The 26,240-nt window shown below is 41.4% G+C and overlaps 2 protein-coding genes across 2 annotated transcripts in view; one reads left to right on the forward strand and one right to left on the reverse strand.

Annotated features, from left to right (window-relative positions):
• Nucleotides 1-1,239: 1,239 nt before the first annotated feature.
• LOC143825052 (semaphorin-6A-like) lies at nt 1,240-25,717 on the forward strand. Its single transcript, XM_077313009.1, has 17 exons — nt 1,240-1,479; nt 3,698-3,930; nt 5,743-5,857; nt 6,344-6,404; nt 6,652-6,714; nt 8,158-8,259; nt 9,153-9,243; nt 10,604-10,723; nt 11,502-11,590; nt 13,210-13,427; nt 14,359-14,490; nt 16,222-16,377; nt 17,475-17,651; nt 20,413-20,553; nt 20,670-20,750; nt 21,443-21,505; nt 25,075-25,717. The coding sequence occupies exons 2-16, from the start codon at nt 3,831-3,833 to the stop codon at nt 21,498-21,500; spliced, it is 1,704 nt and encodes a 567-aa protein (XP_077169124.1). The 5' UTR covers nt 1,240-1,479; nt 3,698-3,830; the 3' UTR covers nt 21,501-21,505; nt 25,075-25,717.
• Nucleotides 22,922-26,240, reverse strand: part of LOC143825051 (cytosolic phospholipase A2 gamma-like) — a 28,773-nt gene continuing 25,454 nt past the window's right edge. Inside the window, exon 22 of the mRNA XM_077313008.1 lies at nt 22,922-26,103. Coding sequence (XP_077169123.1) covers nt 25,952-26,103 — 152 coding nt within the window. The 3' untranslated portion in view covers nt 22,922-25,951. The remainder of the gene's footprint in view (nt 26,104-26,240) is intronic.

The raw sequence follows: 26,240 nt of genomic DNA on the forward strand, positions 1-26,240 counted from the left end.
GCCCTGGTGCGCTGAGTCCTTGCAGCACGCACAGTGTAAAAAGGAGAGGTGCCTATACATTCAGGTCCCAGCCTCTATCCCAGGACGCCGTGGAGCAGCTTTCCTCCCACCCACCCTATGTCAATGTTTGAGGTGGATGTTCTCTGTTAATATTTTGTCACAGTTGCAGGTACGCATGGGATGGAGCCTGTTGCCAGGGAGTACAGTGTGCAATCGGACTCCCTGGGGTTTGGGACCTCCATAAAAGGTGGACGTAAATGAGTGCAGCTTACCCATCTGGGAGGCCAGGGGCTTGTTTTGCCAGGCGGCCTGGGACTGCCAAATGAGGTGGATGCCTGTTGGCTCCCCCAGATAGGTCACTTCCCTTCAGTAGGCAAGGGGATCTGCTCTCCCGGCTGAGAATGGTGCGGGTCGTGCCTCTGGACTCCGCAGATTGTGGTGCAGTCCACTGACTGCTAGGTCAGGCTCCCTCTCCCATGCTGTGCCAACCTCCCATGGGGAGGTAATAAAGCTGTGGCCATGTTTATACCCAACATTGGTGTGTTGCGCCTTATTCCATCCCAAAATGCCCTCCTGCCAGTCAACTGTTCCTGTTTGGAAACCCCCCAGAACTAACTATTAATCTCATCATTAAGATGCAAAAGCAACTCTGTCCATGCAGAGGTAATTGGGACGCTGTATCCCAAAGGATTTTATGAAATGAAGAACACTGGACTTAGTAAAATAAGATGCGGTAACCCTGTTTCTTTTAAGTTAGTTTTTTCTCGCTCAGTGCAAAATACCTCCTGGTTTCAGTGACTAGGTTCATGGGATGGTTTTTGGGGGAATTAAAAGGTATGTCTTTTCCCTGTTTCTGCCTATTTCCTGATTCTTTTAACTGGAGAGCCCATTGATTGAACAAGGGCCCTTTAACGATGCATTTCTTTTACACCCTTTATAACATTTATACACAATGTCTTGGTTTTAAACAGAGTTGCCAAACTCCCCAGAAAGGCCCATTAGCCTAAGATCACTGTCCACCTATATTCAACCTGCACCAACTATTATGTTTTCTTTGCACCTGGCCCATTATGTGCCAGGACCAGGGAATTAATATAAGAAGATCAGCTTGTGCCTGTATCATCCCACCTATAGCACACCAGGAACTTTGTGAAGTCTTTTTCCTGGTACATGAATGGGTAGATCTGTCCCTGTTTAGGATCACCCTGTTCATTTATATATTCAAGGTGTATAAATATTAGAGGAACTGTGTCTGGTCTTTGTATTTCCATGGGATCCCAAATAGTAAAGCCACATCCATCAAGAATACCATTCAAGACAGAACTTTGCTGCAGGCCAAGGTGACCTGCTTTCTGGAAGAACTGACCAAGAGGTTGGCAAATTGAGCTTCACACTTCAGAGACCATTTCATCCTTTAGTATTCAACATTAATTCTTCACCTCCAACTTTCCAGGGAATGACAGCTGGAAACGGAGACAGGTATGGTGTCCAGTATTCCAATATAATCATAACTAACTGATCTCCTTTCTTCTTAAGCTAAGGTTTTCTTCAGATAATGATTAGCCATGAAGGTGAAGTACTTCCATACACATTAGACTTAGGGTGGCTAACCTCCAGGTGGGATCTGGGAGTTCTCCCAGAATTATAGCTGATTTCCATCCCACCTCAGAGAAAATGGTAGCATTGGAGGGTGGACAGACTAGCATTTCAGCCATGCGAGTTTCCTTTGCTCCCAAGGTTCTGTCCTCCCCAGTGTCTACCCCAACATCTGTAAAAAAATAATCCCAAACCATATCTGTCAATCCTAATGGGTCTATTCAGCAAGGGTCATCTTGGGAGCAGAGATTCAGGAAGTTGGGGTGGCTGGGAGAAAGTGGTTAAATGGCAGTAAAAGACACAATTAGGAAAAGAAAGGATATTTTACAAACATTAAGCCTGGGAGAGGGGCAGCTAGTAAGGCCTAGAGTATCCACTGCCTAAATAGATCAGACTATCCTAGGAGCATTTCTGGTCTGTAGGAATGAGAGCTGCAGGCTTCTCTACCAGTAGTGGCATAACTACCTCAGGCCTAACCAGGTTTACCAGCTGCCTGAAAAAAATCCTGTCCCTTTAATGGATGCTTAAGAGAATGTTTTTTGCCAAGTTCAACTGTTGACCTACATGCCAAGAAAAGCCCACTACCCATTCCACATGTTAAGTCTCTACTAAAGGAGCAGGACACTGTTCCCTTGGCCTGCTGGAACTACAAGGTCTAGGGTCAACAGGATGTAGGAATAAGATTCCCAGCTCCAGGCTGGGAAACTCTTGAGATTTTGTCTTGAAAAGCTGGAACTTTTTACTACCCGAAGAAGTCATGGCTTACAAACTCTTGAGATTTTGGAATGGAGTTTGGGCAGGGCAGGAACCTCAATGGGGTACAATACCATAGAATTCACTTTCCAAAAGTATCAGTTTTCTCCAGGGGATCTGATCTCCATATTCTGGAGCTGTAATTTTGAGGGATCCCCAAGTCCACTTGGAGGCTAACATCCCTACCAGGGCCTAACCTTGTAGTGGAAGTGTAAAGGACTGAAGCAAAAAGCAAGAATACTGGGAGGAATCCTGGGCCCCACAGAGCAGACCTGGACACTGAGTCTCAAACAACCCAGAAGATGAATGTTGTTTAGCAAACAGGCCTCTTTGTACTATAAAAGGAGGGAGGGTTAAAAAACCATTGGGGATTGGTTTGCTTCATATGTGCAATCTTCATCTCCCCTGTCCTACCCCCCAATTTATTTGCTGGCACCATAGTACCTTCACCAATAGATATTGCATTGATTTCAGTACTTGGGTTTCAGCAGGAAAGAAATTTGCTTGCAGTTTCGTCCTTACATACATAATTGGAATGACTTGTGGAATGACCTGTTTCAGGCAGGTATGGGAAAACATTCTATAGGCAGGTAGAACTCTCATGTTCAGGGCAGGAAGAGGGAGGTATTGCCCTCCAATGCCCATCAACGTGGTGCTTGTGCATAGGATTGCCAGGTCCTCCCTGGCCACTAAGGGGATGGGTTTCCAGATCCAGTTTGGGAAACTCCTAGGCATTTGGGGGCGGAGCTTGGGAAGGACAAGGATACAATGCAGTTGAGTCCACCTTAGAAAACATTCATTTCCTCCAAGGGATCTGATCTCTGGGAATGAGCTGGAATTCTGAGAGATCCTTAGGTCCCACCTGGAGGCTGGCATCCTAACTTGTGCAGGACACATGACCCTCAGGAAGAGCATGAAAGTGAGTCATAGGTTTGTACTAGGAAGAGTGAATCAGTAAAACTCTCCCCACTCTTTGTTCATGAAATCCTCCACTGGATGCAACCATATGGTACAGTCCTAAAGACACTTTTTTGAGAATAAGCCCCATTGAATTACTATTTTTATTTTCCTTGATTTTTATATCGCCCTCCTATATGGCCCAAGGGTGTTTACATGGGAATATTGTGGGATATATAGAACATTATACATTAATAACAGTAATGACAATATATCAATAACAATTCCAACAGTAAATATAAGTTTCCCTGTGTGTTCTGTTGGTATGCCTCTTTATGATTATTTTTGTTGCTGTTACTTTGACTCAAAAACTGTCTCCTATGTTCTTTGGTGACAATCCAAGCCTTATTTGCTAGGAGTGGCTAAATGAATGCTTCTGTTTGACTTTCAGAGAGTAAAGTGAAAATGCCAACAGTGTGAACCCAAAATTATTTTTCCGGGAGTAAATCCCATCAAATAGACTTGAGCAAAATTCTGAGTAGACCTTCTTAGGATCGTATTGTGTGTCTTCCTGCTGAATAACTATGAGATCGGGAATCTTGCTTCTTTATTTCACACTGCTACATTGTGCTGTGGTGGCTTTCCCAGAGGATCAAGAACCGACCGTTCGATTGTCTGACATGTGTGAGTATTATACAGAGGTAAATCGTGCTCAGGTTTGCTTCCTCCAAGCTTGTAGTCATATGTTATTGGTTACAAGTCTGAATGAGCTAGGAAGAAATGGTGAGAAACAGCCAACAGTAGAGAAAACAGAGTGGCAAAGACAACCATAGAACAGATCCTTATTCTCAAAACTCAGCAAGGGCTACATTAAATAATAATAATTTTATTCTTATAGCCCTCTCTTTCCATTCAAACAAGAAAGGTGGACTAATAAAATCTTTGTTGCCAGATTCCCACAAGATAACAGGCTACACATTTGGAGGAAGAGGAGGTCCAGAAATGATACTTTAACAGAAAGTGTACATAAATAGGCAGATATTAGGCAAAACATTATAGGAAAGGCATAACTGAGGTGCCACCATAGAAAATACTCTGTTTTCTGGTTGCCACACCAATGCACTGCAGACTGGGGGAAATAGGGAGCATGGTTTGGGAGGTGGAAGGCTTCCTGAAAGGTGAGCAGGTGACACTTCAGATACCCAGTCCTCAAGATGTTAAGGGCTTTCAAGGTAAGGATCAGAACTTGAAAATCTAGAAGAAGAAGAAGAAGAAGAAGAAGAAGAAGAAGAAGAAGAAGAAGAAGAAGAAGAAGAAGAAGAAGAAGAAGAAGAAGAAGTGGTTCTTATATGCCGCTTTTCCCTACCAGAAGGAGGCTCAAAGCAGCTTACAGTCGCCTTCCCATTCCTCTCCCCACAACAGACACCCTGTGGGGTGGGTGAGGCTGAGAGAGCGCTGATATCACTGCCCGGTCAGAACAGTTTTATCAGTGCCGTGGTGAGCCCAGGGTCACCCAGCTGGCTGCATGTGGGGGAGCGCAGAATCGAACCTGGCGGTTGTTGTCAGGGGCTCATGGGAATTGTAGTCCATGAACATCTGGAGGGCCACAGGTTGACTACCCCTGGTCTAGACCATGTTCAAAGGCAGCCCTAGTAAAGTAACAGTATAACAATCTAATGTCAGTGTGATCAGAACCAGAGCCAAATTTCCTTCTTTTGAGAACAGGCATAGCAGGCACATCAGCTGAAGTTGATAAAATAAATTTGATAATTTGAAAAAAGGATAAAAGGTATATATCACAGAGGAGACTTGGCCTTCTACTTTCTGACCCAGTCTAATAACATTCTCATATTAGTTCTAATGCTAAAAATAATTGGGGCTACCTTCCTCAGCATAGTGATGTCACTTCTGCTCAAATCCCCAGACAACCCATACCAGTATAAATATTAAACAGCATGAAGGAAAAGGCTGCACTTTCTGGGGAACCCCCAATGTGCTGACCCTCTGGCCCTCAGGAGGAGGGCCCTCCCCCTTGAGGGCTACTTAGAGGAGCTGGCACACCTTTGGGAACCATGGGTGGGCCTCTGATTCACCTTCACTGGGAACGGCATCCCTGACTGAGGGCCAGTCAAAGGCTCTTCCCCACCTCCATGTGGGGTGAGGAGCGCCACCAGCCACAGGTGCCCGCCCTACTTTTCAGTATCCCTGACTCCAGGGGGGGGCGTGAGGAGTGTCAACAGCATCTGCCTAGGTCACCCACCACCAAAACTGTGGGGTGAGGGTGGAGCCACTAGATTCCAACCCCACTCGATGAGAAGTAGCAAGTTGGGAGTGTGCTACTGCTGGCTCCCAACTTTGTGGGGCAAAAGCTGGGTAGGGCTTGCCTCAGCTCCCAGACTGCTTTCAAAGTGGGCTTCACCCCTAGTTATAAATAAACTTGGATTTGTTTCCTGTTTCGCCTGAACTAAATCTCAGTCTTCTTTGGTCATGGTATAGACACACAAGGTTATCCGTTGTTTCTGGGTCATGAGTCAGGAGATGATAAAGAAGAGCACACACTGGACATCCAACAAGTCGTGATCATGGACAGGATCCTCTACATTGCTGCTAGGTCAGTTGCATGTTCCTTATGACATTCTCATTTTTCTTATAGTACAAATTGTTCTGAGTTGTCCTTCTCTGCTATATCTTTTTCTTTCACACTTATTTCATCCACGGCAGGAATGACACAGAGGGAAGAACAAAAAATCCTTCAGAACAGAATGCTTTTCACAAAGTATATCAGTCAACCTTACCCAATTCTTTTATACCATTCACTTTTCTCATGGTTCTTGTCCTATGTTCTCCTCCACAGACTTTTTGGCTGGTCATAAGGGTTCTCCCTCCATTTTTCACTAGCAGAAATCTGGTTGGATAAGTTCTTTTGCCTGGACCAATTTCATACCCGCAATCCCAGATCTTTCTTTCACCTATTCATCATATCCTAACCCACTCTCTTTCCCAAACCTAAACACTGGTCATTGCATAATAACTGCCCTCTGACACCAGTGAATTGCCCAAACTTATCTGACTATCCATTTTATTATTCTGTTTTTAGGGACAATATTTATACTATTGATATGGGCACATCACCTGCAGAAGAAATTTATTTTACCAAAGTAAGTACTGTTACTTAGATATCAGTTTCTTCTTTTAGCCTAAAGTATACCAGTTCCCTGATATGAGATCCCACAATCACCATCATAGGTTTGGGATTTTTTTTTTTTGGAATGGTGAAAAGGGACCTTTCCTCTCTTGTTCATCAGCAGAAAAGCTGGTTGGATCCCACCAAACAACCAGTTCTTGCATTTAAAACCCAACACCATAATATTAAGAGCCTAACTGATTTCTTCCTTGAATTTGCAGAAATTGACCTGGGAATCCAGTGAGAACAAAGCGAAAGAGTGCATTATGTTGGGGAAATCTGAGGTAGGAAATACTCTTGACTGTTATCTTGATTGTTAATCTGAGAATGTTCTCTTTGATGTGGAATAACTCATGCAATTCACTTTTTCACTAACTGTTCTCAACCTTTCAACCTCCCATCAACTTAATGAAGATAACCAACAAGCTGCAATCAGCAGACTGGATGTTTTCAGTGTGATCTGATTCTCCTCCTTGCTATAGTGCCTATTCTGCATGGCCTCCGTCTATGGAGGCCTCATGATCCTCACCATAATTTTCTGGGATGATCAGTCCACCTCACTTTCATCATTGAAGAAATCTAGCATGATACAACCTACTATGTTCAGGCTGTCTGGGTATGCCCAGAACTTTGATTGCATGCACAATATTCAACCATGAATATACATTTAGGGAGATGAGAGATTGTACACTTTTCAATTAATGTTCCACAATAAAAATGGCCACTGAAAAAAAATAGGTTGGACCCTACTTACCTTTCCACTCAGTTTCAGCCTCACTCTAGCCCTCATCCTACACAACATTTGCCCACAGGGGTTCCACATCTCAAGCATAACCTTACTGATTGATTGCTTGATTGCTTGATTGATTGATTGATTGTTCTCTGCTCCCAGCATGCTGGCTCACAGTGATTTCACAGTGATAAAATCCAATAATAAAATGTCAAGATAATACCCCTTTAAATCATATCCTCCTAGATGGTGAATACTAATTTTCAACCTCACCACTGCTGGGGAGGGGCCTCTGATCTCAACTGCCCTGACCTCAACCAAATGCCTGGTGGAAGTGCTCCATCTTGCAGGTCCTGTGAAAGCTCCATCAGGGCCCTGAGCTCTTCCAGGAGCTTATTTCACCAGGTTGGGGCCAGGACTGAAAAGGCCCTGGCCCTGAACAATGCCAAGTGGTCTGGGAACCACCAACAGATTGGGCCAGGGACCACCAATATTACAAGGTCCTATGGAGGGGGGTTTAAGGTGACAGGCAGTCCTTCAGATATGTGGGACCCAGACTGCGGGTGGTCTTGAAGGTTAACACTAAAATCTTGAACCTGATCCAGGATGCAACTGGCAACCAATGCAGTTGCCGCAAACAATCAACTGGCAATCAATTTGGCTGCAGCAATGAGGGGCATTTTACCATCTTTCATCAGCAAAATTCTGATGAAAGATCCAATTCACTGCTCTCAGTCCCTAGCACCTTTTTATGCATTAAAGAAAATTGCCTATCTGCTTCTCAATTAGTTTATTATTATTATTATTATTATTATTATTATTATTAATAATAATAATAATAATAATAATAATAATAATAATAATAATAATAATAATAATAATAATAATATTGGAGTGGATCATTTCTGGTATCCAGATTTATTCTAGTACTAGCAAGATTTCTTGTTCGGTATAAGACACTGCTGAAATTATATTTCTTTCTGTTTTTGTTTTTCAGGATGAATGTCATAACTTCATTAGGGTCCTTATAAAAAGAAATGATGATACATTATTTATTTGTGGGACTAATGCATTTAGTCCTTTCTGTAGGACCTATAAGGTATTTTTTGCATTCCTATGTTTTTACTATGAGTCTGGTAAACTTTCAGAAGCAGACATATTACAGAAATTCATTTGGTTAGCCAAAAGACACACTAATAGAAATAGGTAATATAGTCTCCAATGCACAAAGTGCTGGAAGGGATTGATTACGTGGGTTGATTTGTTCCCATAATTGCAGTATGTGGGTGCTGTTTTCCTGAAATTCCCACTGCTAGAGTAACAGAAGTGCATGCTCAGGGATTCATCAACATTCCTTGAAATTTTACAAAATATCTTTATAGTACATATCCTAAAGAAAAAAAATGAAAGGAATAGGGAGATCTGCTTATCCCTCAATTAATTCCAGTCTTTCAGAGTTATCCTACCCTGGGATTTACAGGTACTTCACAAGGTAGTTTTCCAGAGTTAAAGGATTTGTGTGCAATGATAACTTAACATAGTGAATCTCTTTATGGAATGGGAAATGTAAGAAGCATTTGACTCCAATATATCTGTTCTTTAATCTTGCAAAATGGCAGAGTTCTTTGTTTGGCAGAATCCATAAACCATTTAGCCTAATTCAACAAAAGTTTATGCATGTATAATCTGTGAGCTGAGAGACTCATAAAATATATGGGACAGGCAAAAGACATGTTACAAAGGGAGCTAAGTTAAAGGGTTTCCCCCCAAAGAGCAATTTAATACAACAGGTATGCGGTGGATGGGATCGACTTTCCTTCATTCTGTCACTTCATTCTCCTTGTTACCAATGACCACTCCGATCCCATGATCCTCACATAGCTGCAAAGGAGGGCTATCATTTCACCAGAACTACTGAAAAAGAAGAAATAAACAAACAGTTGTTTCATTTCTGTTTCCTTCTAAGGAGATCCTAATGTTCTTGTTCTCTAGATGGATACTTTTGAAATCGAGGACAACAAGATCAAGGGAAAGGGCATATGTCCCTATAATGCCAAGGACAGCAATGTTGCAATTTTCACAGGTAATAAGGAAGGGGGAAGGTGCACAATTTTGTAGTGTTCTATATTCCAAGGATGGTGAAGCACACGGCACTGATCTATAGTGGAACCTTGGAGGAAATCATGTTAAGATATATCCCATCTTCTAGGATTCATTAGTAAATATTACAAAAGTTGTATCAATGGGGGGGAACCATTTTTTGTTTGGCATTCTGTCTTTTTATTGCTGAGTTGCTAAATTTTCTTTATGTGTGAATTTTAACTGTTTAAAAATATTTTAAATTTTTAATATTTCTGATTATTCTTCACCTTGGAGACCTTAGGTTGGTTGGAAAGGTGGCCTAAAATTGTTCTAAGTAAATAGAATCATATAACAACAACAACAATAATATACAAACTAATATGCCAATTTACCACGGAATGAGTGTGAGGGAGAAAATCCTACTATGTTCTGCTGCTATTTAAAATACACTTTGAACATACAGGTGGTAGGATATATGATCCATCTTTCCCTATCTCAATGTTGGGTTGGAACCTTTCAGATGTTGTGTAGGTGAAAAAGGTCTGACAACATCAACATCCAAAACAACATAGGACCAAAGCTCCAGTTAGGAGGGGAACTGGGCAAGGTAGATCCAACCCCAGATTTCCAGGCACTGCTCCAGTTGTGAGATCATATGTTTTATGAGAGTAAATAGTACTGCCTTCATAGCTCAAAGTAGTGCTGTGCAAGCTATTATATATAACTAATCAATTGAAAGAGAAGCCACTTCTTAGGGTTATTCCTCATCTGAAAATAAGCAATGTATTATGTGAATACTATAACAGTGATTGAATTTTCAATTTGGGATTTGCTGATTGGAAGAGTTTTATTTTACTAGAAATCATTGCTGCTAGATCCAGATGTTGTTATCATTCACCTGTTAACATGTAACCAGTTGACTGATTGACTAGCAGGGCTGTAGGCATGGATGGGCAAAACAAATTTCCCCTCTAACAACAAATGTCTGGCTATGGGCCTCTTGAACTTGTCATTTGCCTTGAGTCCAAGTATGAAAGGGAGATTACATGAAAATATGCTTCATTACTTTGAATTATTCTCAGTGGCCTATTCCATGGATTAGCTTGGCCAAGATAGCCCAAGCCAGCCCTATCCCTTGTCAGATCTTGAAAGCTAAGAAGGGTCAGCCTCAGTCAGTATTTGGATGGGAGACCACCCAGGAATAACAAGTTCACAATACAGAGGCAGGCAATGACAAACCATCTCTCTTCCCTTCCTCTTCATGACTTCACAGCAAAAAATAAAATCCCATAAACTGATATCAACAAGTAATTGCCCTCTTTTGTTCTCACTGTATGCCTCTTTCAACTTCAATCCCAAAGGTGGGTATCTGTATTCTGGAACTGTGGCAGACATACAGTCCATGGATCCACTTATTTACCGAAGTCTTGGAGACACCCCAAATCTGCGGACAGAAAAACAAAATTCAAAATGGTTGAAAGGTATGTGTACAAAGGCAACAATTTTTAACAAAGTTAGATGACTGATAGTCTTTGTTTTGTGCTAGTGTATAATCTAGTAAAGGTAAAGGTAAAGGTATCCCCTGTGCAAGCACCGAGTCATGTCTGACCCTTGGGGTGACGCCCTCTAGCGTTTTCATGGCAGACTCAATATGGGGTGGTTTGCCAGTGCCTTCCCCAGTCATTACCGTTTACCCCCCAGCAAGCTGGGTACTCATTTTACCGACCTCGGAAGGATGGAAGGCTGAGTCGACCTTGAGCCGGCTGCTGGGATTGAACTCCCAACCTCATGGGCAAAGCTTTCAGATGGCTGCCTTACCACTCTGCGCCACAAGAGGCTCATGTATAATCTAGTACTTATTCTCATCTAGTGGTTTTTTTATACCGCCCACTATCCCTAATCATGCTATGTGCCTATCAATGTTTCAGATAGTACTATACAGCATGTATAGAACATTTGGGACATTTCCACATGAGGAAAATGTTCCTGGATTGCTTTTGGATGTTGGCAGAATCTAGAGCCACCTCCCCATGACTTCGCCAACATCCTGTGGCTGTTGAGTAGTTGGGTCATGATTTGGCCATTTTTCAGTTGTGATTTTGGAAATCCAAATCCTTCAGGTAGAGAAAAGAGGCATATAAGAACCAACTCTTCTTCTGAATGCCGTTAAAAATATATTTGAATACAACTTAGATTTATAACTCTGGTTACTATCCTCATTTAAATGTCCATGACTGGATCATTTTGTTTTGTCTGCAGAGCCTCACTTCATCCATGTGGTGGATTATGGCAGTTATATATACTTTTTCTTTCGAGAAGTAGCAATTGAAGCCTGTGACACTGGGCAGGTAAGGAACAATAGAGAAGGAGTACAGGAGGTTGGAATGACATGGAATACATCACTGTTTTGTGAAAATCCTGCCACACATTTCAAAGATGGGTAGGAATAGGGTTGTCACAAACCAATCTCATAAGATGGAAGAAAAAAAGAGACGTTTTTTATATTTAAAAAAAAGAGCTCAGAGTTTTTTCATTAAATCCAAGATGGTACATCTGGAAGTATCATGATAAACATCTATTGATAAGAACAACTGGCTTGGCCAGTTTTGCAGTACATATAGACACCCCCATCCCCCACCAATACGCTATTTTCCTGTCTTTAGCTATTCCCATGGCAGAAGAGCTTTTATCTTCAAAGGACAACTAGAACTAAGCGAAATCTCCATTTGCATAACTAGTGGCCAAAAGGCAACCAGAAATACTCACTAGAGATAGTATTGTGAAGGACATCTTCACCTTCCTGGAAATAGACTATAGTATGTGTGTGAGTGCTGAAAGACAGACACAGGGGGGGGGGACAGGAAAACAATAGTTGAGCCCAAATGGCTCTTAGGACTTTGGTTCACTTTTTACCTGAACCCATAGCATGTAGTACAGGGCTACATGACAAGGGCAACATATTGTCTTAATATACATATTTGCGAATAGAAGCAAACTCTGAAATTCTTCCCCCTAACATCCTACCTGAAAAGTAGACAGCAGATAGGTTTATATTGAAATAGCTGCAGTAGAAAATTATTGTCCCTGATTAAAGCAAGGAAACAGACACACCTGGAAAGTGTTCATCATAATAGCAAAAATAAGACGGTCCATAGCTCAGTGGTAGACCATCAGCTTTGCATATGGAAGTTCTACAATAGTCCCTTGTGAGGTCGGTATGATTGAGAGAGTTGTGAGACAACTGTGAATGGTCAAGTTTAATTAAGTAGGCTTCACTTGGAGGCATGGGGAATCGAGCCTGGCTCTCCAGTTTCCAGTCCACTACTCATAATACTCACTCTCAAGGTAGACCATACCTTAATCTAGTGGTCCCCAACCTTTTTCAGACTGGGGACCGGTGGCAGCAGGGAGGGCGATTGCCTGGCTGCGCATGCGCCATGCGCGGCCTGGCTGCACATGCGCATTGTGCAGCCCTGCTTCCCTCTCCCCCCGTCCCACCGTAAGAAGTTTGCTGGGCTGCAAGCTTGTGGCCTGGGAAGTTTCTTACTGCAGGGGGGGGCAGAGAGAGGGAACCACGGCCCAGTGCCAGGGCCTTCGTGGCCCTGTGGTTGGAGACCATCGCCTTAATCGACAAATATTCTTGTTTCATAAAAATCCATGTGTTCTAGTATTGTTATTGTTCATGGGAATAAAAAAATCACATAGAAATAAATTTCATACAGGCTGAGAATTGATTTCCTGGAGACCAATTTTCTGTCCCTCAGAAATGCTTTTGTTGTTGTTGTTGTTGTTGTTGCTTTTACTGCTGATGACATGAAGGTTCCTTTCTTGCTTTGTTTCAATTGAAACCAATCCATTATGTTGTCCACAGTGCCTAGTTCCAAAGACGGATTTTGTTTTGCACTTTAATACAAAAAAAAATGACTTGCTTGCTTTATCTCTACTCTTTTTTTTCCTCTCACTGTAGCTTATTGTATCAAGAGTTGTTCGGGTTTGCAAGAATGACATGGGTGGAAATGAAGCATTTCTAGACCAAATGTGGACTTCCTTCCTAAAGGCACGGCTGAACTGCTTCGTTCCGTCCATTTTAAATTTCTATTTTAATGAGCTGCAGGCAGTGACAGACGTTGTCCATATCAATGGTCACGATGTAGTCTTTGCAACCTTTACCACCTCTGAATACAGGTAATCCCCACAGAATATTTTCTCCATAATTGTGATGGAGTTTTGCTACCTATATGCTGATAATTGAAGATAAATCTAATCCAGCATTCTCAATCCAGTATTTATGGATAAGGACCCTTTATGCGTGGAGAACTTCACTGCCCCAGCTCCCATGCAGGAGCGCAAATCAGGGGGGGGGGATGAGGCACACAGGACCAAATACTCCCTCGTGTGGTTGCAGGAAGAGGTGGGGCATCCTGCCATGACTAAAACTCCAGCCTGCAGCCCAGCGTGAAACCTCCAGTGCGTAAACGGTCAAGGTGTTGTTTATAGAATAAAACAGTAGGAATTTGTAAATTAAAAGTTAAACCCGTAATCATTGTGAGCACAGAAATGAAATTTCGTTATGTGTTAAAGGGGAATAAACTACATTGGGAAGTAGATACATTTACCTCTGGCTTTTACCATTCAACGGTTGCTTTATTAAATATATATATATACTGGGAATATTTACTTATTAGCAGAAAAGCTGGTTCGATCCCACCCACTACTTGCCATTCCCAAGGAAGTGCAGGGAAGGTTTTTTTCAATGTGAATGTAGTTTCCAGGTAGAATGACCTTCCACAGTTTTTGCCAATCTATCAGGATTGTATATCTTTGCTCTTCTCCCTGGGTTTTCTGTGACTGTTCCCATTACCCATTTTTCTCTGGAACATCGTTTATTATTTCATCACTCCCAAAGCTCCAGTTAACATTCCCCGTCTGTTACATTCCCTTATTTTCTTTTTCAAGATTCCAAGATTTGGGTGGTGAATTTAGCCTCAAGTGAGATTGAAATAATGTCCTTTCACATATAGCTCAGCTGTGATGAGAACATTTTTTTATGCAGCATGTTTCAGGCAAACACAATTGTGCTTCCCTTCTAACCATTTCTGGAAATGTCACACTCTAGCATCCCTGGCTCCGCCGTTTGCGCTTATGATATGCATGAGCTTGACAAGGCATTTTCCGGAAGATTCAAAGAACAGCTCTCCCCATTTTCAATATGGACTCCAGTTCCTGGTGATCAGGTGCCAACACCCAGGTAACGTCTCTTAAGTATTCTTGTAGACATGTGGTAGGATCCAGACCCTATTTTCAAGTGGCCGAATGGAACTGTCTTGCCTTCTCTCTTCCACTGCAGCCCACTGATCTCTAGGAAATGCTGAACCCGGGAAAGGGGAATCTAAGGAACTAAATAAGAGGGAGTTGAATGGGAAGGGGGAATGAGTCCAAATTGACAGTTTAGCCTGGATCCAACCAATGAAATATTGTTTTCAAAACAACAGGAGATTTACCGCTGGGAGGGGGAGAATGTCAAAGTTAGCTAAACCAGACTTTAGTGAAACTAAATATGGTTTTTATCGCCTATAAAGAGTTGTACTTTTGTACTTTCCCGATTCTTTTCTAAATGTCATCATGTAGGCAGTGGTGTGGTTGAGCAGCACATAATTAGAAAGCTTCCCAAATGCTCCTTATCGGAATAATTCCTTGAAGTGATTCCCTGACCTTCATGTTTACTTCAGTACATTTGTGGAAAGAAGAACTAAAACATGGTAATATATTGATAATTAGACCTCTGAATAAGGTCTTGATAAGGTGAAGATTCATCATGTTATTTGCTTAGATTCTTCTGGTGACTAAGCAGAAAGGAAACTCATAGGAAACCCAACTTCTCACAAGACAAGGGAAATGTATGTATAAACTGACATCAAGTCATAGCTTAAACTGCCCAGAGCTGTATGGAAGAGCAGTATAAAAACCTAAAATAAAATTTAAAAAATAAATGAATAGTTGATTTATGGCAACCCCATAAGGTTTTCAAGGCATGGGTTTAAGCAGAAATGGTTTGCCATTGTCTTGCTTGACAAAGCATTCCTTCACGGTCTCCTATCCAAGTACTGACTCGGATGAAACCTGGCAAGATGAGACTATAATATTTCACTCCACAACCCACCAAGGGAAATTGGATATGAAAATAAACAAAAATCAAAGGAGGATGTTGGCTTTAGCTAGGGACAAGAATCACAAAGATATGGTTCAGTTTGTGAATCATGGCTGAACCATAAATTAAACCATAAACCAAATTGCAGAGAACCAAATCAGTTTCTTCTGGCTCTTGGTGAGCAGGAAGCAGAAAGCATCAGTTTAAAGGAACTCTGAACCATTTCAGACGGGGTTTAAATGGCTTGGAATTACAGTAAGGACATGTTTTCTGCTCCCTATGATGCAGCTGTTTTCCATGGCAGAGGTTTAAAAGGACTCAGAGCCATTTAAACCTCTGCTGTGAAAAGCAGCTGAACAGGTAGCAGAAAGCAGTGGTTTAAAGGGCTTCCAAGCCCTTTAAACCGTTGCTTTCTGTCATTCATGAATTGGCCACAGACGGTTTAAAAGTTTGTGGAAATTTGTGGTGATAGATCTTACATGAATTTTGGTTTGCAAAGCACGACTAAAATTGATCATGAACTTTTGTTTGTGAGTTTCTGACTGAAATGCAACAGGATTGGACCATACCATATTTTTTCACTCTGTCCTATCCAATTTTCTTATCTGCTCCAGCCCCCATCCCACATGGTTTTTGTTCATGTGGACCCATGATCCACAGCATTGCCTCTCTGGATGGTCAGGTAAAACCTTAGCTCTCTGCTTAACCTTCATTGGAGCTGATTAGATAAAATCCATCATCTTTTGTTAGGGAACTTGAGCTTCTTGAAAAATGATCTGCAATACCCTTACAACAGATGAAGTAATTCCATTATTTATGTGTTCCGTGCAGGCCTGTTTCCTGTGCTGGCTCTGAACCCCTTGAAGCATACACATCCTCTAAGGATTTTCCAGATGACATTCTGAATTTTATGAAAGAGCATCATCTCATGGATGTAGGCATATCATCAACAGAATCTCAACCATGGTTCCTGCGGACAATGGTCAAGTAAATAACTTTTGTTCAGAATCCTTTTTCATTTTCATTTTTCTATATTTGTTTCTAGTTTGCCTTTGATACTTTCAATATGTAAATAAATGTTTCTACCACCATTGCCGCAGAATCAGTGTTCTAAAATCTAAGGAGAGGAAATAAGAAATTGATGAGGAGTTACAAACAGTCTGCATTGAGATCAATGCTATCTGATATATTCTTAAATAGTCCAGATTGAGGGATATGAATAATTATATAAAGGACTAATGGCAGAAGTATAGGGATTCTAAAGTATAGGGAGACAGCTATATATTGTGCTATGAAAGTAGAACTGACTTATGATGACTTTCAGTGTTTCCAATGCAAGAGGCAAGTAGCAGTTTGCTATGTCTCATGGTTTGAGTGCCACTCAGTGCTTAACACCCAATCAGGGCGGCTGTCCTCCTCCTCCAACCAGTGTCTCCTCCTCCAACCAGCTTCCTGTCTCTCCAGTGGTCAGCCAATCACCTTCTATCCCCCACCCGTAACCACCCCATCCTCCTTCCCCATCCCTCTGAGGCTCGGAGGATGCAGCATAAGAGCTACCACTGCCGGTGAGTTCCCTGCCCGGTGGCCTCCAGCCCCTTGGCTATGGGGCTCCCTGGGAAGGCACCTTGCCACTAAATGACTGAGCCACCCAGCCTAGGATGCTGCCTTAACAGCTGCCTGCCACCTTTCCAAGTCCTGAGGGGAGGGGGAGGCCATCCGCAGAGTTCTTCTACCCCACCCCCTGTTGTATTCCTGAATGCAACGGGCTTGGCCCCTAGTTTCTAAATAAGAGACAATAAAATTGATAGGTAAATGAAGAGTAAAATAGCCTGTCTCATAAGCCTTTTTGAGGAAATGATGATGCCTGTCAGGAGAGTTATCAGGCCCTCTGCCTGACTTTCCTTCAAATTTACTGAAATGATATAACATTAAAAAATCACCCTTGGCTCAGTTTGGTGTGAGTCTTTTCATCATGTTTCATCATTGAAAAATATGTATATGCATGAATGGATATGTTTTCTTTATGAACCACAGAGCATGTGATTGGTGACGTAAGGTTTTAAATTGCAATACTGTCAATCCAGGTACCGGCTGACCAAAATGGCTGTCGATGTTTCTGCGGGGCCCAATAATGACCGGGTCGTGGTTTTCCTTGGATCACAGAACGGCATGCTTTTGAAGGTCATGGACACATCAGGAGGGAATGCTTTTCTAAGTAACAGTGTTTTCCTGGAAGAGATGAGTGTTTACAATCCTGAAAAGTATGTATCATTCATTTGGCCTGTGTATTTTTTAAACCCATGAAAAGTATTCTAAAAAGTCAAGTGCAGTAGGGGAGTTTGTCAAGTGCAGTAGGGGATCATGGGAGTTTTTTTATTTTGTTGATGTTAACGGCTTATATATTTTTTTGTGCTGTTGCTATTATGGACTTTGTTATGAAGAAGGAAATCCAAATTTCAACACATCCCAACAAAATAGCAAGGCATGGGGAAATGCCATATTTATTAATTTATTTATTTATTTAATTTATTATATTTATATATCGCCCTCCCTGGGGGCTTAGGGCGGTTTACATAATAACATATGGAATAATACATGGAACGATTACTATTTATTAATTCATTATTTTGATTCATTTCCCGCTGCTATCAGTGGACTGTCTCACAGTGAGTTACAAGGATAAAAATATTAAAATCCCACTTAAATGAAATATTAAAAGAGAAATCCTAACCCCACACTACACAGCAGCAAGAATTTTAAAAACCCAACCTCCTTTCCCTGTTTCCAACTCCCCTGTCCCAGTGCCTCAGGGGGGAAAGTTCCAGGAGTGTCTGCCACTCCTATTGTGCTATTGATTGGTGTTTAGCATGGAGGGCCCCCCTCCCCCAATCTTCCGCACCCTGGCCTCAACCAAAGACCTAGTGGAAGAGCTCTGTCTTGCAGGTTGTGCAGAACTGGGCCTTCAGTTCTTCCAGAAGCTCATTCCACCAGGATGGGGCCACAATCAAGAAAGCCCTGGACCTGGTTGATGCCAGGTGAAACTCCTGTGAGCCAGGGACGACTAGCAGATCCTATCCTAAAACATTTATTTCCATCTATTCTGGAAGAATTAATACAGTATCTTAATTGCTGTCCTGATTCTCCAAAAGACAACAAACACCATCAAAGAAGCAGCTGAAACCTGAGAAGGTCAAGAATAAGACCTGTATTCTGAGAAAACCTTAATTACTGTTGGGAGCAGGAAGAAGCTTGTTTGAAACAGAGGCTGTAGTAGGGCTGGCAAGTTCATGGAAGTCCTAGCCATCTCCAGCAAAGGTCCCTCTCTTGCACAAGCAAGAGAGAGGTTGAAGCTCACTGTTATTGCTTGCTTTCCTGTTACAACTGCCTAGATGAGAGGAGGACTGATGGATAGATTTCACTCCTGTCTCAACTAATGCTAGCAGTAAGTTGGGCTCAGGGCTGGCTGAAAGAATTTGTGTGCTATAAGTTAGGATGGCCAAGCTGCCATGGGGAGGCAGGATTGCCTTACTTGCCCTCAGTGGCTGGCAAAGTGGGGCATCATGCCCCCCACTCCCTGCAGCATTGGAAGAGGCCACCATGCGCATGCATGAGCCCCCCTGCAGCACAAGTTGCAGCAGTGGTAAGGAGGGGTGCTCTGCCATGTTCCTCCAGAGGGAGGGGAGAATGGAGCAGGTTCACCACTCCTGCTGGCCACCCATTGCAGCCAGTAGCATCTCCCTGGGCAGACCACAGTGCTTTTGGTGGGCAGGGGTGCTGTTACCAAATATGCATGTTAGGAATAAGTTTGCTAGAGGCAGGTAACTACTAGCATAGGATTGAAATGCCTTTGTTTTATGAGGTTATTATCCCCTTAAGATCTCAAGGCAGACAACAGATATCAAATAAAATAAGTAGACTTTATTATAAGAGAAAGTGAAACTAGACATCAGACTAACATATAGCAGGAACACCAACATGCTAACAGAGGGGGAAATGAAAAGAGCCCAGGAAAAGTGGGTCAATAGAAGGAAATTCACCAATCTTGAAGAGGTAGACGACAGAGACAGGATGACACAATGACCAGCAATGCAATGGGCAATCTGGATGGCTCTGTCCAGAGTGGCAATTTGGCTTGCCAGCAAGGGGACTTTATATCCTACTGGGGGGTGGTACAAGCTGGAAACTGCACATACACAGGATGACCTGGCCTGGGACCAAGACAAAGGGAGATGGCTCTTGATGGGTTTAGAGATTGGTGGTAATTACTCAGAAGAAAAGGAGCTCTTGGGGCATAATAGGAATCTTCCAGGGGTCTCCAGATATCTAGATGGGGAAAATTCCTGCCTGGCAGAATGATGAGTCATAGGTGGAAGACAAAGAACTTGGGCACAGAAGCCTTTGAGCAAATTGACCACTGATCAGCAATACAATGGAATGTGGGGGAGAGCTGGGTTCGAGCTAGGGTCACTGCTCTTGGGAAAGTGGTGGGCCCATCTTTTCTAAATCAAGGCATGTTAGAGGGCCACGGGGGGGGGGGTGAAATGATTGGGAAATGATCTGTATGCAGTTAGTTAATTAGTGTCCACAAGAAACCTCATGTCTTCTACCTCACTGTTTCAATAAACTACCTTTTTACTGCTAAGCCAACACTATTTCATTGATGAGTCAGTGGGGATGTGGCAGGAGATCTCAAGGAAATTTGACATTAAAATTGATGCCAGTTGTTCATATACAACATGTAATTGGAAAACAAAACTACTGAAGAAAATTGGGAAGTTAGCAAAAGAACAAAACCATCTCCCCCCCACCCCCCCCAAAATGGGTAGGTGCATAAATGCTCTCAACAAATATGTACACAAAGTTAAAGGATCTAAAAATGGAATAATTGTATATCTCTCTTTATATGCTTGTTTTTCTGACCCTTAATCTTTATTCTATGAGAGAGACTAAGACTGTGAAATAGACTATGAAATAGTTGTGATAATCAAGGGTTATAGAACTCCTTTTTCTCCTTCAATTCAGGTGCATCCATAAAGGTTCTCATGACAAAACAATTGTGAGCATGCAGTTGGACAAGCCATCAGGTGCCCTTTATGTGGCGTTCAGACACTGTTTAATAAAGGTGCCACTGGGAAGGTGTAAGCTTCATGGCAAGTGCAAGAAGTAGGTAGTTCTTGATACCTTTTTCATTCACTCTTCATTCTTTTCTCAAAATTACACCAAATATGAATGGTAGATGTGAAGAACTCTAGAATGACCCTCGTGTCTCCTCCATTAAGGGCTTGCATAGCTTCTCGAGATCCATATTGTGGATGGGTGGAGGAAAGCAAGGAATGCAAACATTTCATACCTGGGGAGAGGTAAGTCACTACTGCGATGGAGAACAGTGCAATCTCATGCAGAGTTACTGCTGTCTAAGCCCATGTATGTCATGGCTAAATTAGGGAAATGAAGCCAACTTACCCCAGCTCCAACACAAGATTTTTCTACTAGCACATTATAGTTTTATAAGCAGGGAACCCATGAGGACTTGCAAGGGACATCTCATTTTCCCATCTCCTATTGTTTCTTCTTTCTCTTTCCTGAAAACCTCCACAGTCTCCTTTTTCTACTTCCTTTCTTCTTCTCCTTCCCACCCACCAGCCAACCTGCCCCCCTCTTCAGGTTTCCCTCCTTGCCTCCCCCTGGCAGGCGATCCCTATGAAAAATCTGTCTCAGGAAAATTAGAAGGGTATAACTTAACCCCCCCAGGCCCCAGAAAAGTTGGGAAAGCAAAAATTCCAATGAAAGTGGTGCTTTAAATTTTAAACTGTCCAACGTGGCCACCATACTTTCATTGGAATTTCTGCTTTTTTCTCAGGGCCTGGGGCGGGGGTTAAGTTGCACCAATCAAACTTTCAGGATAGCTCCAGAAGGGTCTTCCTTGACTCCCCTATAGGTTTCAGTGGAAAAATTGGGTTCAGCCTTCTCTTCATGTTATGACCTTGATGTGACAGTGTTCTGGGACCAGTGAGTCCAGAAATTCACAATTATGTTTCTTCCTGATGTTTAGCCAGGAATTTGTGCAGGACATTGAGCATGGCAATGTAAGCGGCATGGAAGACTGTTAAAAAAAGTAAGTACAGTACTTTCATTTGATGTCAGAAAGTATCTATAAACAATTATCTCAAGGTTCCTGTTTTTTTCCCCCTTTCCCATAATTGTATATATGGTGGAAAAAGGATACTCGAGTTTCTTAGTTCCCAATACAAGCCGAGGTAGATTTTTCAAGATCCCTCCTCAGGAGAGATACAGTTTACATGGATGTAGCGTTCCTGACACATTGTACCACATACTTCTGGTGTGTCCTATGTTTGAAGTATATTTTTTTTTTAGAAATGGGGGTGGGAAGGGTATCTTATTATTGTGCCGCCATGTTGTGACATTTTAAAGTCTTTTAATGGGAATTTAATGGGGTTTTTAAGACACTGTAACCCGCCACAAGCAATTTGGGAGTGGCGGAAAATAAATCGAAATAATAATAATAATAATAATAATAATAATAATAATAATAATAATAATAATAATAATAATAATAATAATAATAATAATAATATTGTCGCCCTTTAGCTAATTATCCGAAGAAATTGAAATTCAGTTGTGTTAATGAGAAACATTGGATGATACTAAATGTGAGGGACTCAGCAACTATTATAAAAGTAGCCAAGTTTTTGCTGGCAATTTTAAATGAAAATCTTTTTACGATGGATTTTACATCCGGAAAGGTTTGAAATTTTCATTTTATGAAAAATTTTATTTCGTTTTTATTTCGTTTTTATTTTATGCCAATAAAGGTACTCTGAATCTGAATCTGAGTCATCTGGAAGAAGTTCCTGACAGTTAAAACGGTTTCTCAGTGGAACAGGTTTCCTCGGGAGGTGGTTTGTTCTCTGTCTTTGGAAATTTTTAAACAGAGGCTGGATAGCCATCTGACAGAGAAGATGATTCTGTGAAGGCTCAAGGGGGTGGCAGGTTACAGCGGATGAGCGATAGGGTTGTGAGTGTCCTGCATCATGCAGGGGGTTGGACTAGATGACTCAGGAGGTCCCTTCCAATTCTATGGTTCTATGAAGAGGAACCTCTTTGACAAATTATTGCTAGTTGTACATGTCTCTGGAGAATTATTTCAGGATTACCTAGATCTTTTTGCATGGGCAGCATCCCCAATCAAGTGTATTCCAATCCTAGAAGTAATTTGTAAATTCCATGTTATACACCCTTGTAACAAGATATCAGTGGTTCAAACTGTGAGTTACTCCTGTTGATAAAGAGTTTCTGGATTAATTGACAATTAGTTCACAATATAATTTTATCCAGAGTACATGTGGGAAAACAGCAACCAGAATACTCCAATAATTCTTTTGCTACCAATTGCAATAAAAGAAGAACAGGAAATGAAGGATTAGTGATAGTCACATTTTTCCTTTTTTGCCTGGTAAAACATCTGAATATGTTTCCCAAATATTCTTCAGAAAATCACACACAAAGAAAATGTTATAAATGGTTTTACTAAATAAAAAAAAATTGCTAAACACAGCATCAGTTGTGTTACCATATTTGAAGGAAATTACCAGATACATGATAAAGTAAATATTGTTTTAAAGGGAGGGAAAGGAGATGGATTAAATATCTCATAATTCACCCGAGAAGCTAACAGACAGGCATGCTTACTTTAAGGAAACAGAATTTCTAGATTTAAAAGGAACAATTAAGAGAAAGAGATAGCAAAGTAATCTTGCCAGTGTTCATAATTATCATAACAGCAACTAACCTGGTTGATACAACTTCATCAAAATGAACTATTAAAATGGGTCAAATTATTAACTTGCCATTTTCCCATTAGGACAAAATCTGCTTCCATAGTTTAAGAATTTATGTCATTTGTTTTCCATTGGTTCGAATCAGTTTTGTGGTATGACAAATACCCATTCTGATTTTTTTTTTAATGATCTTTGATACAAATTACAGATTCCAGGTTGACATTTAATGAGAATGAGATCTACCTCAGCCTGTAGGTGTCACTGTTGTCCTTCAGTTGAGTTGTCTTGAAACCCATAAGATACTTTAAAAGCCTAGGCTCACCCATTTCCCCATAAAGTTCGATGACTTTGTGCTTACAAGACATTTCCAAACTCTTCTTTTGTACCCTTACTTGCTAAATAAGTGTTTCTCTGACCAAAGCATATCCAGCCTTCATTTGGAGTAATTCATAACAAAGAAAAAGGCCTTTATCACTTTTGATACCTAGCAATGTTTGATGAAGCACCAGTTGTATATCTTTCCAAACAGGTAAAATCCTACTAATCTACTATTTGGTGTTGATTAGGAAGATTCTAGTACACCCCTCACTAGACCATTGGCTGGCAGAATTTCAGCATTTTTGAAGGTCAAATTCAAGGCTAACATAACGTTAGCCATGGGTCCAACCTATGGCTGCCAACACCATTTTAGATAATAGTCCCCCATTTTTAAAAAGATAAAATGCTGCAAAGGCCTGATCCTGACTAGACTTGTAGCACGGAGGGGCTTGTTGAATTCCTCCTACATCTGGCCCCTGTTTCTGTCAAGTACTGAAACAGTTGTCTCCATTCTTTAAAAGATGTGAGAGGGGAAAAAGATGTCATGAACACATTGTGGTCTTTTTTTTTAGTCCATTTTCCCCCCTCTAAAATGGTGTCAACAGGCATAGGTTGCAACCATGGCCACAGTAAAGTCTCCTATGCCTCTCTCCCTTGCCTAGCTATTAGATCTCAGGAGAGGATCGCTCAGGAGGGCTAGTTGGTGCATGTGGGTTCCACAACCACCTGGGGAAAAAATGCATGCTGAAGATTGTTGCTGCATGTGTAGTGCCCCTGGCTAGACCGAGACTGAGATAATGAACTTCGCAAGAGGTTTTGAAATATGCCAGATAAGTATCTGCTTAGCGTCAAAGCCAGCATGCCCGCGATACAGCAAGCAGGAAGTTGAGTATCTGTTTGCCCACTATTCTCTTCATGTAGATATATTTATTGTATACCAAATGTGTTTCCCAGGCATGCCATTCAATCTCAAGGGAATACATACAAATCCGAACTGCTGCTTTTTCCAATTTATCTCTGGAATCTGTTGACCATTTTCACTATGCTGTATGTTAATTTACTCTCACGTTCTACCTATAGGTTTGAACTGATTACTTTCATTCCATGATATTATATTTGAGGAAACGTGAGTGCACATGGAAGCTGATACCTTGAATAAAACTTTGTTGGTTCAGCAAGCAGGTTTAGTTCACCTTCCCTGTGCAACAGCTGGACATTTTTGGGGCAGCAAATCCCATCTTAGTATCAGAAATCTGCTATCATTTTTCAGTTATAAGATTATCCCTTCATTTTAAAACAACTCAAATGTTACTGAATAGGTATGTTTTTCTCTTAGCTTATGGCTAGTTAGTCCTTGCAGGCACCATCTTCTGCTCTTATTCTTTGAGGGAATTCTCCAAACATCATAGTAATGATTTAAAGTTTTGGTCCTAGCAAAGTTTATAGTCTAGGGATAGCCATTGAGGAATAACTCCAGAGCAATGATTCATGGGAAAGAAGACTGCTGATTTCGCCCATAGCGACAGGAAAAGGGCATAAAAATAATTTGCGTTTCTTCTTATTTCAGCAATCTCAATTTGTTCTTTCTTTCCTGGGATTTTTCTTCACTCTTGGAGAGCTTTGGAAAAGGTACTATAAGGCCAAGCAGGACATGCAAGTAACATTTTGACAATATATATGGAAAAGCACAAAGTGGCGGATGGTTTATCTAACAAAACGACATTGTATGAAGTCAATGAAATGGAATAGAACCGAGGGCAAGCTGACTGTTTGCTCCAAAGTGTATATTGTACATACAGCATCATATAGGAGTGTCCCCGTGACAATACACGAACCAGATAGTCAAAGACACTGCCTGCATTCCAGACTGGTTAAACAAACTAATGGAATAGGGGAGAATGGCAGAACATATGATATTTGATACACAATAAATTGACATGGATATTCAGAAGAAAATGGAGTCCAATATTAGATTATATTGAACAGTAAAGGCTGCGATGAAATGAAATAATTAAGTTTTAAGTTCTATGTGCTAACTTTGGGGGAAATGCAAACTCTGGGAAAATGCAGTCTGTGGTGATGCTAATATATATTTGTGTATGTGTTGTCCAATGCCAGCTTTATACTTCTCTTTTGTTCAAATAGGAGTTCTATTATATGTAGTATTCCTCTTTTCCCCAGAAATAAAAAAAAATCTTTTAAAAGAAAAATTTCCAGTTTCAGTCTCTTTTGTTCTAGTCTCTTTGATCAAGGAACTTCTTTTGACTATGATGGTGCAATGCATGCAGGTCACTGACCCACACACATGATGACTGGCAGTAAGCTCTGATTAAAAAAAAAGAAAAAAGCACAAAAGAAAGCCAACCAACCCCCCACCCCCCACCCTTATTGTACAAACCAGCCTTTGAGCAATGCTTAAAATGGCAGCTATTTGCGTAGGCCCGTTACGAACCCATAGTACGTGCGATCTCTTCCACAATCTTTTGCCGAACATTGATGACATTCTCCTTGGCTGCCATGATGAGCTTTTCGATTTCTTCCCGGGTATAGTTCCTCTTGAAGGTGGAAAATTGGTCACTGTATTCTTTAATTTTTCCTGAAAATGATGTGTAAATTAATCTGGGATTGCTGTGGATCTCACATATTCATCTCTCCTTAATGCTTATTTCTTGGAAGTCAGTCCTAGATGTATTCTATACAATGGTGCTAAATGGTGCCCCCAATTTGGAGGTG

Source organism: Paroedura picta, chromosome 16 (genome assembly GCF_049243985.1).
Source record: "Paroedura picta isolate Pp20150507F chromosome 16, Ppicta_v3.0, whole genome shotgun sequence".
In the NCBI taxonomy this organism is placed as follows: Eukaryota; Metazoa; Chordata; class Lepidosauria; order Squamata; family Gekkonidae; genus Paroedura; species Paroedura picta.

Coding starts and splice junctions, on each gene's coding strand:
- LOC143825052 (XM_077313009.1), top strand. CDS start 3,831: ATGAGATCGGGAATCTTGCTTCTTTATTTCACACTGCTACATTGTGCT. Junction 5,858..6,343: donor ATCCTCTACATTGCTGCTAG/GTCAGTTGCATG, acceptor TTCTGTTTTTAG/GGACAATATTTATACTATTG. Junction 11,591..13,209: donor AAGCCTGTGACACTGGGCAG/GTAAGGAACAAT, acceptor CTCTCACTGTAG/CTTATTGTATCAAGAGTTGT.